The 17,485-nt window shown below is 42.2% G+C and overlaps 1 protein-coding gene across 8 annotated transcripts in view; it reads right to left on the minus strand.

Annotated features, from left to right (window-relative positions):
- Positions 1–17,485, minus strand: part of MAP7D2 (MAP7 domain containing 2) — a 79,008-nt gene that overhangs the window by 21,616 nt on the left and 39,907 nt on the right. For 7 of the 8 annotated variants that reach the window (XM_072137962.1, XM_072137966.1, XM_072137968.1 and 4 more), the window contains 3 exons: positions 13,343–13,420; positions 12,621–12,784; positions 136–247 (listed from right to left, as the gene is read on the minus strand). In XM_072137962.1, the coding sequence (XP_071994063.1) occupies positions 136–247; positions 12,621–12,784; positions 13,343–13,420 (354 nt within the window). Of the gene's footprint in view, positions 1–135; positions 248–386; positions 514–12,620; positions 12,785–13,342; positions 13,421–17,485 lie in introns of those variants that run through there. The other variant, XM_072137969.1, reaches the window with a different exon arrangement.

The raw sequence follows: 17,485 nt of genomic DNA on the forward strand, positions 1-17,485 counted from the left end.
TTTAGAGAACAATGCAGGGAAGATCATCTTGCCAATAACCTTGACGTGTACTTTGGGTGGACACAGCTGTTAATCTGATCTAAAATTCTCCTGTAGCATTTAAAGGGCTGCATTGCAGGGGGTTCAAGCACTCACCATCTCTTCCAGATCCGGCGACCAAGGCCCCACCCCAGGACCAGCGTTTCTGCTTCTGTTCAAGCTGTTGACTGCGTTCTTGGGAGCGCCGCATCATCGCCTCCAGCCGCTCCTAGGCAAATATGCAGACAGATTAAAGTTGCTTTTGGTAGATGCAGTTCAGATGCAGAGCTCGTCAGGATGTCTTGAGGGTAAGCAAGTCCCACTGATAGACGGAGGGCTTTGAAGATAGGAGAATAAGATGATCATACTCAGAAGGAGGAGGCTACTTTGATCTTGGGGAAGTGTCACTAGAGGGGATGTAGTAGGTAAATAACACAAGTTGCATCACTGATTTCAGCATCCCAGGTCCCACAGGAGCTGCAGCCAATGATCATCCCTTTCCATGAGAGATGCTCTGGCAGCATTAACCCATTCAGGACATACACTGACTGACTGCAAAACCAGAAATCTTCAGGGAGGTTCCATAACCACAAAGAACAGGAATACAAAGACAAAGACAACACAAGAACAAATAGAATCTTATAAAATATAATAGAAAATTATAAGAATAAAAAGATCTCTTTTAAAGGACTGACACCAATGTATGTATAAGGAAAATACTGCAACAAAGTGACATATTGCCTATTCAGGCAAACATAAAACCTACACAAATTAACATAACAAGTGTGGTTATACTAAACAGTGTCAGTTTTAGGGATTCAACATAAACATGAAAGACCATTACAACATTATCCACATATGATAGATGCAGGCCCACTAATGGGATATGTACTTATCCTTAACCCCTTCAAGACGCAGCCAGTTTGTATATGAAGGCCTCTTTTTTTGTAATCTGGCATGTGTCGCTTTATATGGTTATAACTTTTGAACAAAAATGTTTCCATCCTGACCAGACCTCAGGGCTGCCATAGAAACTATCAGCACCCCTGAAGGCTATGTGGGCCGATTGTGGGGGAGAGACCCCCAGCAGGCACGTTAAATGCCACTGACAGCAGCATTTAACAGGTTGAATACCCACGATTGGAAACTCACCCCAACCGGGGGTGTTACACTGGAGTGTCAGCTGCTAGTTACAGTGGACACCCAGTGTTTTAGGATGCTGGCACAGCTTCGATTACGAGCTGGGCTAGCATCAGATCTGTGTCAGATATATCCGATATACAGGCGGTCCCCTACTTAAGAAAACCCAACTTAAAGACTAACCCTAGTTACAAACAGACCTCTGGATGTTGGCAATTTACTGTACTTTGACCTTAGGCTAAAATAAACAGCTATCACAGTTATCAGAGGTGTCTAAAAATAAGCTTTATTGTTAATCCTGGTTCTTATGACAATCCAACATTTTTAAAATCTAGTCGTCACAGAGGCCAGAAAAAAAATTGTCTGGAGTTACTATTATAAACTATACAGTCTCGACTAACATACAAATTTAACTTAAGAACAAACCTACAGAACCCATCTTGTATGTAACCCTGGGACTGCCTGTAGAGGTTAAAGAGAACCTGCCATTTAAATTAAACCACTCAAAATAAATACTTCATTAAAAACTATGATTAAAAAGTATATATATATGCAAATCACCTGATGTTACCCGAGTCCAATGATAGTAATGGGGTCTGTTACATCATTGGCCACTTCATCTCCTGTGACCAAGGTGTTGTTATCCAAGGTCATGTTAAATGGGGTAGACATTTTATCTGATCATCCGAAATAACAACATGCAGACATTTCTAATGTAACTGGGTCAAGGATCTTAGATGACATCATCCTAGTCACATGACATCAAGTGCTGAATGCTGAGAAGAGGCATGGGCAGAAGTAGATCAGGACATACCCCCTACGATGCCAGGTAATAACAAAGTTGAATTATAGTGGGATGTAACTAAAAGAAGGTCAGTTAATAGGGCTCTATGGGATCCTGTTACTATTCGTATATGTAAAAATGTGGTGACAGGTTCCCTTAAAATAAACACCCGCATCCCAATACCCTTGCTTTACGCTGTCAAATTCTAGTAAGCAGTAATTTAGTGAAAAAGCAGCATCTGCCCCAAAAGTCTTAAAGCATTACAAAATACATTGTTCCTACAAGATGGTTATCCTGCTTGTGCATCTCGTTATCCCGCTTTGTTGAAGATAGGTACAGGATCCGCTTAGGCCAAACACACACAACTATGGCCTGCCCATGAGTCATGGACCACATTTTGGTTGGATTTTACAGACTGAACACAGAATTGGGGATGGGACATCACTATGATGTATGAGTCAGTCCTCTGCAGAGTGTTTGTTCCAGGAAATCCAACACGGTCCTGGGTTCATGGACCGAAGGTTGAGTGTTTATAGCCTTATTCTATTACCTTTAGTGTCTGGTCATACAGGGATTCTAAATTGAAATTAAGCCATGTAAAGGAAAAGAGGGATTACAGCTCTGAAGTTGTAAATACAGCTCACAACCTCCAGCAACGTACAATTTTTATTGTACCTTGCTATGATTTCTGAATAAAAAAAATAAAAAATTCTTCTGCAAACTAGGAAATGTATTACACACAGACATCATGTCATATATGAAATAAAACTCTCTAAGCCAATTCAATATGTCTTCTTATTAAAGGGACACAGAGGTCAAACAGGAAGCCCCTTTAGAGACCAAGGAAATCTAATGTTACCATGACAGCCTAATACAAAGTCAATGATTTATTTTTTTTTAAAAGTTGACTGTAAAAGCATGAAATTTCTCATGGGAGAGCAAGACTATCATTGCAGGGAAACCGCTGGGTCTCTGGGGGTTGAATGCTGCTTTTAGTAGAAACTTCCCTGAAAAGACAGAAGACATCAGCATACTGATGAGGAGTGAAAGACATCAGCTAATGCATGGCAAATGCACTGCAAATAAATAAGACCGCTAGTAACAGGGCCGCGGGCAATACTAGCAGACAAATCTATCACCATTAAACAACAGTGCCCAAACACCCAACTTCAGGTGCATTGTGCAGTATGTGGTTAACAGATTTGTTCAAGGATTGTCATTTAGTTCGGCAAAAAAATAATGGAGAAAAATTGAGCATTTACATAAATTTAGTAAGCATATAAATACATTCACACACACAAGACATTATTGGCATCCATATCCTTATGGTATTGTATTAGCCATTAGCATGGCTGGGCCTGGGGCTCTGATAGGTGGATTGTGGGGTAATCTGTTGCCCACCCCATAGCATAGCCTCTTCACAAGAGCTTGCAGATTGGATCTTGCAGGCCCCCACCACTGTGATGCCATGCTCATTACTTTTTGTGTCTCAATGCTTGCCCAAATGTGGTCTTGCATTAAAGGAAGCCTTTTTTTAACGAATACAAAATGTGAACTGGGGAAGACTGCACAATTTATTGGGCCAGTAGAGCCTATTAGTGATCAGAAAAAATGGTGTGTTCCCAACTGGGAAAAGGGGGATCAAAAGCGCAAGAGAAAGCGGAGGGGGCAAGAGAACAGGGATGAGAAGTCGGTAAGTCAAACCTCCTACACCTCAATTTTACCCGTGTCTGACTACCACATGCATGGGGCATGTTTAAATGATCAGATTACAGTCATAACAAGGCTTTTAATCACCATTATGATATAATCACCAAGTTATTTAGGTAGAACATAAAAATATTAAATTGGAATACAACCTTAATATATAACTGAGAAAAATAATGTTTTCCCCTCATATTCTATGTATAGGTCTAAAGAATTCCTCAGAGTCGCTAACCTCTAAAAACATAAGCTCAGAGGAAAAGAAGACTAAACATAAAGCAGTATACAGAGAGACAATCCTGCCCTAATACAGTTTTCCTGATCACTCTAGCAGTTCCAATTCGAGTGCAGACATGTCTTCCCCTCTGACCTGTAGGTCACTACAATGCATCTACATAATGTGCAGTCACATTCATCTCAAATCATACAAACATGAGCTCAGAGAGAAAAACACAAACAAACCATGAAGTTCTGTCCACTATATTCAGATTCCAAAAAAATGGTCACCTGTGAGAGAATGAAAGAGGGGGATCAAGAGAATGAAGATGGGGGAATCGAGAGAGCGATAAAAAGAAAGAAATAAAAGTGTTTCGGCACGCTGCCTTTATCAAGGGCCGAAACTCGCGTCGGGGTGTTCATCTATCTTGGAGGCTGTATACTCTTGGTGCCTAGGTAATTGTCACACTACTACCATTTACTACTACCTTTACCTTACTACTTTTTATGCTGGCACTTTAGATTGACCTCATTCATCTACAAAATACTTTTTCATTTTCTATGCCTCTTTGATGTTTTTAGACCTCCTCCTCAGCATTAGCTGGTTCTCTCTCAGTGTGTAAACGTCTGTTCCTTGCACTTTATTCCTTGTGTGATTTTTATCAAATATTAAATAAAGTTTTTTGTCTTATGCTTTACAGTAAATTTTTCTGTGCAAATCTGTTTTTTGTCTTCGAGTAAGTCTTCACCCAGAGCCTAGAGAAGACTGCTAAAATGCACAATGCAAGTTATAAAGGCCATAGATACCGTCATCCATCAGAAAAGCCAAACAGTAGGGATTCTTGCGTTCTGTCCTGGGTTAGACCTTTTATTATAATTTGAACAAATGCAATTAATACAATCGGGAATAACCATTTACCGATCGTAGAACTAGTTTCTATTAGGATCAGGGCTCTGAGAACCAATAGAGCACAACCATTGCAGGCATCCACAATCAAAGAGAAGGACATTCTGTTTTTTGGTCAGGAGGAGGGGGGTTGTTTTGCCATCCTGTCCTGAATAGACAAAAACACAAGTTTAGCTCCACTTGAATGCTAAATGACCAGTAACAAAGCACCGATATTCACCAAGTAACCCAAATAGCTGCGGCTGGGATATGGATGACAACAAGCCTGTCTAACTTGTATTAAGTAATATAAATGTTTATTTTTGAAGACTCTGTGGATGAATAAAATGCATCTACAAGTCTCTTTACAGGTAGTAAATGTCAGTATATCTTTTTTAAAAAAATGTCAAAAAAATTGCAGCAGGGCAAACACAAAAGAAAACATCCCGATGTTTACAATTACAAATGTACATATATGTGTGAGACAGAGGGTGTTACAAACTATACATTTACCACTTTGAACCTTCAAAAAGGTTACCACCCCTTGACTAGTATGAGCTCATTTACAAATAACTTCTGGTAGACACATCGTTTGAACAGATGGATGGAAATGTAAATACATAAAATTGATCTGGGGCACAACAACAAGGTGGGTCATTCAGAATTCTGTTCTTGGTGATTGATCCTCTTTAATGAATTACATGCAAGGCATATTAGTAAGAATTAGACTATATTTTTCTGTATTTTTTTTATGAATCTTATAAAAAAGTATTTCAATGTAATACTAAACTTATGCATAGTAACAAAAAATAAAATAAAAATCACCATGAATCAAAACAACAAATGACAGTAAATCAACCCGAGAACCAGTGACACAAACCTTTAGACTGCAGAAATCACAGCTAAAGGTCATTACGACATTAAACCCTTCAGAATGCAATCGCAGCAGCAACAAATCAATATCTCATTTACATGTTCTTCCAGAGTAACAATGTAGACGTGACACAGTGAAACCTTCCATTGTGGACGATCCATCACGTACCATTAGCTCCAAAAGGATTCTGCATTTAGGGATGATAGAGATATATATATATATATATATATATATATATATATATATATATATATATATATATATATATATATATATATATATATATATATATATATATATATATATAATATATTGCAGACATTTAAATTATACATAGATATATAAATAGATAGATATCTTTATCTGTGTGAAAATGGTTTAATTTAAATAGTGGTACAGCTCCTCATCTCTCTATATACTCGAATATAAGCCGAGGTACCCAATTTTATCACAAAAAAGGGAATACCTATTAACTCGAGTATAAGCCTAGGGTGGGAAATTCAATGGTCACAGCCCCCATGCAATATATATATATATATATATATATATATATATATATATATATATATATATATATATATATATATATATATATATATATATATATATATATAGATATAGATATAGATATTCAGCACCCAGTCACCAGTATATAGCCAGCCCGCCCCCCAGTATATAGACAGCCCACCCCCCTGCCCCTGAGTGTATAGCCAGCCCCCAATATATAGCCTGTCAGCCAGTAAATAGCTAGCAGCCGCCCCCCGCCCCCAGTATATAAAAAAGTAAACTCAATACTCACCTTTCCGTTGCCCCCTGCAGGCCCTCCTCTTTCTTTCTGTGCACCGCAGCAGCAGTTCAGCTGGCGGCACACACGCTATGAGGTCATGGCGGCTGACGTCATAGTGTGTGTGCAGCAAATGGACCTGCCACAAGAAAGAAGATGACCTGCAGAGGGAGTCTGAAAGGCGGGTACCACCATCATTTTTTTTAGACTTTAATAGAAGTAGAGTTTAGGGTTTTCAGCACATTTTTTGTTTGGCTTATATTCGAGTATATACAGTATACAAAATGCAAATCTTTAAAGTAGCCAAGAAAGAACAACTAACAAAAAGTAGCTAGCCGCTGGGTGTTTTTCATATTCATGGAAAACCCCTTTAAAAGAATACCTACAGAAGCCGATGTTGCGGGCACGTGTGAGTCGGCTGTATAAAATCTAAGAGAACAAGCAAAATGGCGGCACCGCCAAGGCTACTCAGTCATCGAATAGACTTCGTTCTCGGCCAGGATAATTCATGCCCCAGTAGTCTCTGCAGGTAATTTACATATTAATTAGATTATGTTTTTAAAACAGACTGCATTAAAGGAAACCTACCATTTAGAATGGCAGGGGTAAGCTGTAAGTACCGAGCACTAGCTCAGGGTGAGCTGGTGCCAGTACTTACTTTTGTTAGTGTTATAAACCACGGTATCGCGGTTTTAACACTTTTTAAACATTAGAGCAGAAGGGGCTTCGGCGCTGCGTGCGCAACATCTCCGCTATTTCCTATGGAGGCGCGCGCACGATCGTGCGCACGCAGTGCCGAAGCCTCTTCTGCTCTAAAGTTTAAAAAAAGTGTTAAAACCGCGATACAGCGGTTTATAACACTAACAAAAGTAAGTACCGGCACCAGCTCACCCTGAGCTAGTGCTCGGTACTTACAGCTTACTCCTGCCATTCTAAATGGTAGGTTTCCTTTAAGCTACATGGATTCACAGACTTGTAGAGGGGCAGGGCAATCTGTACTTCCTAATAACATATTTTGTACAATACACTAAGAAAATGTTGCTTCTATAATTATTATACTAGATTACCCCAGGGTCTGAACATCAGGCAGGATATGACTTAGACTTATTGACTTAGATGTATTACTGTGTGATCATGGACCTATGTACCTAACTTCCAATATTATCCCTTATATTTAGGGCTTTATTTTTGTGCTTTTTTCATATATTTTTCGACATAGCTTTTTTTATTGGTCAGTATTTCTGTCCTTTGTACTTAATTAGATTTGGTATTGGTGCATGTTCTCTTATATTCTTGTATACAATTTTTTTATGTCAACGCAATGTGAGTTTTGCCCGGCTCTTATTATTTAATCTTACATTGCCATAATATTCCTTCTTGTGCCCATATACTTACTGTTCTGATCCTCAGTTTTTGCTTTCCTTTGGTCACTGGCTACAATTATTTATACAGAAAAAACATAGGTGTGAACTACAATCTGTTTCCCTGCTTGTATCGGTTTTTAATTTAATGTCTCCAGTCACATGATCAGGTAGGAGGAGTTTTCTCCACCACGTGATCACGCTGGAGGGACTTTTAAATATGGGTTGGGAGTTCCATACCGTTAGACCACGAGTAGGGCATGTTGCCAAAACGCGTAGGTTCTCTGTATTATGTGGATGCTTTGTGTTTTAACAATTGTTGAATAAAGAAGAATTTTAATTCTAATCGGCCACCCTCCGTTTCTATGCAAGAGTGCCCGTATTTTCCATTTCTATTATACTATATTGGTATGATATCCGGTGAACAGAGAGGCTGCACTTATTGAAACCAATTGAGGAAATGTATGACACTTGTTTCAAGGTCTCTACCCACTAGAGCAGGTTGGTGGGCATCAATCACTAGTCTGCTATGGGACCTGGCCTCTCCTAGTTACACCCCTGACTTTAGATGTAACTTCTCTGCTGTGCTTAATTTTCATTACAATATGAAGCTAATCATAGATGTGTTTAGACAAACACTTTACTAGGCAACAATGCAAACACACGTTTGTAGTTACTGAACACAAGCACTTCATTCTAAACCAGGGGTGCACTGCCCGCCGACCCTCAGGTTGCAGCCTCGTCCTGCTGCCTGCAGCTTCCAGTGTAGAAGCAGAGCCGTGTACGGGACTAGAACTGGGGCAGGAGAGAGAGGAGACCTGGGTGGGGGAGAATCAGTTTTATAGTAGTTATATTCTTGTACATAGGGAGCGGTATTATAGTAGTTATATTCTTGTACATAGGGGGCAGTATTATAGTAGTTATATTCTTGTACATAGGGGGCAGTATTATAGTAGTTATATTCTTGTACATAGGGGGCAGTATTATAGTAGTTATATTCTTGTACATAGGGGGCAGTATTATAGTAGTTATATTCTTGTACATAGGGAGCGGTATTATAGTAGTTATATTCTTGTACATAGGGGGCAGTATTATAGTAGTTATATTCTTGTACATAGGGGGCAGTATTATAGTAGTTATATTCTTGTACATAGGGGGCAGTATTATAGTAGTTATATTCTTGTACCTAGGGGGCAATATTATAGTAGTTATATTCTTTTCACCTCAGGCAGCAAAAAGTCAAGAATCAGCCCTGTGCAGCAGATAATAAGCATGAACACCTGGTTGGCTGCAGGTAGGGCACAGTACTTGGGTCTACCAGAGACCCTGCGTGCATCCAGTTATTCACAATTACCTTCTGCATGGGTTCAGACAATTTCCACCATGCAGTATTATGCAGTAGAGGTTTCTTGGGGGGTATTTACTCTGTACTGTGGTTTTTGGCTCATCTAGGGTTTTTGTTAGTAGTGCAGCGACCTGAAGGGTAGCAGTCTGACAATGTGGCCCTTGGGCCGAAAAAGGTTGTGCACCCCAGCTCTAAAAATATCCATGTTCAGGGGCATCTCCTCCCTGATGCACTGGAATTGTGTTTCAAAATACAATTTAAATACAATACATGAAGGCAGCTCAGGATTACCCACAACTCCCAACCATCCCGGATGCAGGGCTCTGTCCCAGGACATCAACTCTATAGAGGTTTATGAAGTGCTAGGATGATACAAAGAGCCATCAGCACTCTTCATCACCATCAAGCCTCTGCCTTGTCTGTACACAGCAGAGCCTGGCAGGAGCATTGACTTCATCACAACGCGCCTGTCGGGTGCTGCTGCAGTACAGACGTGTTGGAGGAAGAGGCAGGACAGCAGCCAGGGAGCGAGAAAGGCAAGTACATTTTATTTTTATGCAACAATAGAGGGGCCATAAGACAGGGAGCAGAGAAGGCGGCACAATAAAGGGGGAACACACATAAAGATGCACAATAACAGGCGGGCAAAGAAGAGGGCACAATAAGAAGTGGAGCAGAGGGGATACATAAGAGGGGTGGGGGAATGCAGCGTACAGGGTGAGAATATGCAGCGTAATATATATTACTGTAGGTATTATCCCAACTCCCTAGTACAGTGGTGGCAAACCTATGGCACAGGTGCCAGAGGTGGCACTCAGAGCAATTTTCCCAGGACAGAGTTCACCAAGTAGGACCAAATCTTCCTGCATTCCCAGGCAATTTAAGCCACAGTTCATTGGCTGTTTGGAACTGCGGGAAGTGTGAGTAGGTGTTGACAGAACTGCATTATCTTTGAAGCTCATCCTATTGGACCCACCATGCTTTCTCTACAGAGTGACCCTGCAGAGAAGCTACCACGAAAGACTGAATTTTCCCTCCTTTCAACTGTATTGGTGGCCTCAGGCAGCCGATATGATTGAAAGAGGTGGGAGGACAGGTAGCAGTAAGTTACTGCTTAAAGGACACCTGTCATCAGGTCTGTGTCACTTGTCCTGTCACTACTACCTGTTGGAGCAGCTCACAAGGTTCCCATCCCAGCCTTTAGTTATTTCATACATTAATCATTATAAAATCATCTATACTTTATCATGTAAATGAGGCTGGTCACATGGTCAGAGGCAGTGATGTCACCCCTGTTACCCCTCCCTCTCCTCCCCCTGCTCATGTCTGTGTGTAATGTATAGTAAAGCATGGCTAGTGTGTGTATGTCATCTGCTGACATGCTGCATCCTCCTAATACACAGAGACACAGACATTAGCTGCACATGAATCTGACATGTTCTGCTGTAACATGGCTGCCTGGAGCTGCTGTAGCACACACAGGCTTCAGGGGTTGTGGCCACCAGCACCAGGAAGCACATCATTATACAGCCTCACATCATTATACAGCCTCACATCATTATACAGCCTCACATCATTATACAGGCTGTCAGTCAAGCACTGGGGGTGTGGCTGTGCCTCCCACTCATGAATAGAGTGGACAGCTTGAATATGCTAATGCTTCATTGGACATTTCACAGGTCATTTGCATACAGCTTTAGGACCTCATTGCTTGGGTTTACAGGCATGTAGAGGGACAATGAAGAGATAGAGGCAATGCTCTCTAATGGCAGTTTATGAAAATATATTTAGTTTAGGGGGGTTATTTTGCATGACGGGTTCTCTTTAAATGCCATGTTGGCACTCCACAGTAAATAAGTGGATTTTGGTTGTAGTTTGGGCACTCGGTCTCCAAAAGGTTTGCCATCACTGCCCTACTATGCCCACACAGTATAAGGGGCTGGGCAAGGATTATTATTGTCCCCCTTTCTAAACCAACAATGTTGGGAAGTATGGGATTGCCTATTATAGTTGTATATATTTTTTAGCAGAAGTCAGAGCCAGACTTCCATGAAGTGACTGTAGATATAGAAACCCTAATCATGCATCACATCCTAGTTTCTGGGAAATCATGCAAATAAGTTTTCCTGGATGGGATAGGGAAAACAATGCCTCTTTTGGCTACCTTGTAAGGCAGCTCCCTTATCATCAAGCATATCTTTCAAGAAGCCCAATGACAGGATTTGGGATTAAAGACAAACCAGTATATCTATTCCAGAAGGTACAAACTCCAAACTGCAGACAGTGCGGTTTCAACATGGTTGTGTCTCTTCAGTACAACATATTCTCTGTAAGGAGAACTCTTACTACCTGACCTAGTCAAAAGACTCTCACTCACCCAAATCAGTTTCCTACACTGTACTAAAGAGATGCAACCACGTTGAAACAGTGCTGCCTACAGTTATGAATATATTCCCTCTGGATATAATGGTTTGGCTTAAATCCACCACCAGGTCATTAGGCTTCTTGAAAGTCATGCTTGATGTTAAGGGAGCTGCCTTTAAAGTAGCAAGAAGAGGCACTGTTTTTCTTATCCCATCCTGGAAATTTTATTTGCATATTTTCCTAAAATTCCCTAGCGAAGCATAAATGGCTGGATGTCTCAACACCCTACAAGGCAGACGTAATTGGCAAAGTCTCTGTAACAAGGGTTACTTATGTGGATTATCAAATCTACACAAACCTATAGCAAGAAAGTGAACGCATAGAAATGTGTGCCAAATGAGAAATGAGACAGCAATGTGTGGAGCAAACACGCTGTCCTCAAAATGGTTTTCCAATTTAAGGTCCTTAATTTTCATCAGCTTCCTCATTCACTCTCTGGACCAGCACCAGCCTTGCAAGTCCTTCATAGTGCTTCTCAGGCTCCAGCAAATAGGTTTCATGTGTATTATTATTCAAACTTTGTCCATAGTGTAAACTTGCATGTGGAATTGACTATGGTGCACTTACATGCAACTTCTGCGCTTTAAAATGCCGTTTTCCATTAAAAAAAAAAAAAAAAGGTTAAAATTCTTGATTACTGAATGGGTAGAACGGATATATACTGGGGAGAGTTGTAGTACTCAGCAAAAAGAGAGAACAACAAGCTAAACCCTCCGTGTGAACAAAAGACTCCAGCAGCAAAACACATGGTTGCTGCCAGAGATGCGGAAACTCCTCGGCAACTCAAACCCCAAAAGGTTCACATTATTGGATATGGTGGTTTCCCATCATTAGCAACTTAACTTCAAATCCAAAGCAAGTCCCCAATGGATGGGTGGGACTAGAAAGATTATTATTTCAGGAAGAGAACTTTTTTTATTATCCTTAATTACAATTCTACAGATTAAAAGGTTCAGAGAATGGCAAATGACCACAAACTGGACAACTATCCAAAATGCTAAAAAATTACATATGCACAAGCACACATTCAAAAAGAATGAATATTCCACAAGTGCTCTTTCACAAAAGCACAAAAGAGTCTTACTTCCTCCTCCTTGATTTTAAGCTTCCTCTTCTCTTCTACTGCTGCGCGCTTTTGATCCTCTCTTACACGTTGCTCCTCCATCTTCTTCCACCGTTCTTCGATTTGCTTCTCATACTGTAGTTTTGCTCTTCTTTCTTTTTCCAAAATTTGTTGCTCTCTGGCAGCTACAAATGGAAACATAGATAACATAATCAGAAAACATACAATGCAGATTTCAGTTTACCATGTCTGCCCTGTATTACTCCTAATGGGTGAGAATTACCATCGTTCATAATGATATATATATTAAACAGTAAATGCAACTGTGCTATTACCAGATGTAATTTTGCAACCAATCCTCAAGCAACAGAAAGCAGCCTAAATCAGCTAACTTTTTGATTCTTTATTTGCCACAACAGTGGTCAGAGGAAGGCAAAGTTTGATAGTCCGCAGCATTCAATGACATGTCATTTAATTGTGCCGTTTCATATATCCACAGCAGAAAGTCTTTTACGATGCATGTTTTTTGTGGGTCATAAATCCCTACAAAGCTTATGTACTACTACAAAGCTACTACAATGTAAATGTATCTACTACAAAGCATATGTATTATGCTGCAGATTTACAGCACAGAAATTCTTTGCAGCAAATCCAAAAGGTAGTTCACAATGTGTCAAGGTACCCCTAATGCTGACTACGGTGGGAAGGTGCGGCTAAAGAAACAAGGTGATCTGGAAACTTACCAAGACATTTCTCTCTTTCCTCCCGTCTTTCTTTGGCTAGCCTCTGTCGTTCATCAGTCTTAAAAAGACTATCCATGCCTTCAAGAAATAGAGAAGAAGAGTTAATTACAGTAAACTTCTTAAAAAGGTTTCACCATTAGCTTTGTTTTTTTTTTTATATTTGGACAGCTTGCATATTGTCCTATCTGCATGCAGCATGTTATAGAGCAGTAGGAGTTGAGATTAAGTGTGCGCATACAAAACATATAATTCAGCTCATCCAGAATCCTGCAGTCACTACCTTCAACACCCCTCAGGTGCACGGTACCAAGCACAGAAGATCCACAGGCAGTTCACATAACATAGAACAACTAGTTCCAGCACAGCCTATTAGGCGACGAAGTAGGTGAGTAGTTGAAGTAAAAACAGCAGGAATGACCAACACTTCTGAGATTGAAAACACATTGTTTGTTCTTACCGTTTACGTATTCCGTATTCTGTTTTATCACCACCTCTTTACCTAATAAGCCGTGCTGGGACTAGTTCTACAAGCTGAGCGGATTGTACAGCGTCCAGTTTACAGGGAGCTTCTTATAGAGCAGGAGGAGCTGAGCAGAATGTTCATAGTCTCCTTTCTGCCTTACAGAAATTATAGGTGGTACATTCTCTTTAATTAAAAGGTCACAGAAATGAGCAGAAATTGTCACAAATGAGGCAACATAACTATTTACATTGGATAATAATAAAATGAAACACACAAAATGAAAGTAAAGCATGTCAGCAGACCACATTCCTGTCTTGCCATTAGTTACAAAGGTGAAGTGAACTGCACACATGTATTTATAATGAAAAAAAAAAAAAAGCAAATAATAATAAAAATAGTAGGCCCCATACCAGATGCACCCAAAATTTGAGTATACAAAAAAAATAAATAAAAATCACAGGGACTAGTCCTCCTGTATGGGAAGCATTTTAGTGCTTTACAGACTGGAAATGTTCTCTCTACCGTTTGTCAAAACAAAGTAGAAGTATCAGGTTTACTTTTGCCCTACAGTATGTCACATGTAGTTGAGTGTAATCTAGGCACAAAAAAAAAAAAAAATAATATCTGTTTCACATTGTGGTTACAAAGTCCATTGCTCTGATCTCTGAGAACAACAAACATTAAAACAAGTGTTGCCAACCAGCTCTGGATGTAGAAGTGAAACATAGGGAGCAATAATTTTACAGTAACCATTATTGAAATTGGTGGAAGGTTGCATTAAAGAGAAAGCAGAAATTCGGAAGCACCCTTGTCAATAATAAATAATTATTATTTATATAGCGCACACAGATTACGCAGCGCTGCACAAAGCATGTCAAATTGGTCCCTGTCCCCGTGGGGCTCAAAATCTAAACCTACCAGTATGTTTTGGAGTGTGGGAGGAAGCCAGAGTACCTGGAGGAAACCCCCGCAACATACAGAGAACATACAAACTCTTGGCAGATGTTGACCTGGGTGGGATTCAAACCCAATACACATCTCCTAACGGTCTCGGATCCAGTGGGACTTTCCCAGTTTCATCTCCTACCGCTGTGTAGCAGAGCATGTGCAACACCCCAGCCGATGCATAGGCAGGCTGGTAGTTGCGAATCGCGCCCTCTTCAGGCCAGGAGCTGATGACTGATCACCTCTCTAGGAAGGTTCTAGAACCTAGAGCAGTGATGGCGAACCTATGGCACGCGTGCCAGAGAGGGCACGCAGAGCCCTCTCTGCAGGCACGCAGAGCCCTCTCTGCAGGCACGCGTACCATCTCCCCAGTCTCATGAAAGTGGGCCCGACACGCTGCGATACCTGCGCGCTCTGATGCCTGCGCGGCCCGGCACTCCACTGTCTGCGCGGCCCCGGCGCTCCGATTCATGCGCGGCCCCGGCATTCCGCTTCCTGCTTGTTAGCGGCGCGCCGACGTCTGCGCGGCCCCGGCGTCCCGCTGCCTGCGGGGTCGCAGGGTCCCGGCGCCCGATGCCTGCTGCCTGGCTCCTGTGCTCCGGCGGTGACGTCACCGCATCCTCGCCTGCACTTGAGATGGCGCGTTTCGGCTGCTGCACCTGGTAAGCCCCTCTGTGTGTGTCTGTCTATACTGGGGGGGGGAGACCCTATTTCTATCCTTGTGTGGGGGATGAGGCCCTATTTCTATCCTTGTGTGGGGGATGAGGCCCTATTTCTATCCTTGTGTGGGGGATGAGGCCCTATTTCTATCCTGGGGTGGGGGATGAGGCCCTATTTCTATCCTGGGGTGGGGGATGAGGCCCTATTTCTATCCTGGGGTGGGGGGTGAGGCCCTATTTCTATCCTGGGGTGGGGGGTGAGGCCCTGTGTCTATACTGAGGTGGGGGGCCCTGTCTCTGTAGTGGGGTGGGGGTGAGGCCTTGTCTCTATACTGGCTACTGGAGGGACTGGGTATTACCTCTAAACTCACAATGCTGCAGCATTTCTCCTGTGTTGTGTAAGATATTTTCAGAGAAAATAAAACTTTTACTTAAAGAGCAACAGCCGCAGTACACAGCCATACACGGAGCTACAGCCGCAGTACACAGCCATACACTGAGCTACAGCCGCAGTACACAGCCATACACTGAGCTACAGCCGCAGTACACAGCCATACACTGAGCTACAGCCGCAGTACACAGCCATACACTGAGCTACAGCCGCAGTACACAGCCATACACTGAGCTACAGCCGCAGTACACAGCCATACACTGAGCTACAGCCGCAGTACACAGCCATACACGGAGCTACAGCCGCAGTACACAGCCATACACGGAGCTACAGCCGCAGTACACAGCCATACACGGAGCTACAGCCGCAGTACACAGCCATACATGGAGCTACAGCCGCAGTACACAGCCATACACGGAGCTACAGCCGCAGTACACAGCCATACACGGAGCTACAGCCGCAGTACACAGCCATACACGGAGCTACAGCCGCAGTACACAGCCATACATGGAGCTACAGCCGCAGTACACAGCCATACATGGAGCTACAGCCGCAGTACACAGCCATACATGGAGCTACAGCCGCAGTACACAGCCATACATGGAGCTACAGCCGCAGTACACAGCCATACATGGAGCTACAGCCGCAGTACACAGCCATACATGGAGCTACAGCCGCAGTACACAGCCATACATGGAGCTACAGCCGCAGTACACAGCCATACATGGAGCTACAGCCGCAGTACACAGCCATACACGGAGCTACAGCCGCAGGCAGTAATACAGTATTCATCACTATATTAGCTTCTAGTATAGTGTTATTATTGGTAATGTTGGCCTTTCTATAGTGGTCTTTATAACCAGAATTCTGCTATTTATGTGGTTGTAATGGTGGCCTCATGATATCAAAGTGTTATTTGTCTCTTGTATAGTGGTATTGTGGCGCTTTTGGGCTAAATTGCTGTGTTGGCACCTTGCGATAGAAACGTCGGCTTTGGTTTGCAGTTTGGGCACTTGGTCTCTTAAAGGTTCGCCATCACTGACCTAGAGTATTGTGTAATTGCAGCTGTAGCTACTGCCTGGTAAGGCAACAGTAAAATGTAGAATGTAATTATCCAATGGTGTTTCTGTTACACAAGCTGGAAGGTGATTGGAGAGGTGCTACCACCTGACCAGGGTAGTATATAAACCCCTGCTGGGTGAAAGTTACTGGTTCAGTTCTGAGCACCAGGTCCGTTTTACCTCAAGGTCAGACTGAAGATTTAAGCAGAGTGAGCAGCACACCTTCAGTGTGCAAGCCCAGAACTGCAGCTTTCACCACTTGGACTCAGTAGATGCAGACTGGAGAGGTTCAGATGGAACTATTAGGCTGCATGCACCTTTCCTTCGGACCGGCTCTCCATGATCTTTCCAGCTTAAGGAATCTGCCGTTTATCGTTTTGGCCGTTGCCCGCTGTTCAATAAAGAACTGTAAGTTGATTTGAATAACGTTGCCTTACCACCATGGGCTTCCGATCTATCACCCAGGGATTCATCCTACAGACACAGGGGTTGCCCCAGGGAGAAATAATTGCATCAGCCTTTCCCTCCATATTTCTTGCACACACCACCTGCTGGAGACCTGCCAGGTTGTAGGTCAGCCCTCCGGTCCCCATACCAAGCACCATGACCACAGTGTGCCCAAGG

The sequence above is a fragment of the Engystomops pustulosus genome, chromosome 2 (assembly GCF_040894005.1).
Source record: "Engystomops pustulosus chromosome 2, aEngPut4.maternal, whole genome shotgun sequence".
Classification (NCBI taxonomy): Eukaryota; Metazoa; Chordata; class Amphibia; order Anura; family Leptodactylidae; genus Engystomops; species Engystomops pustulosus.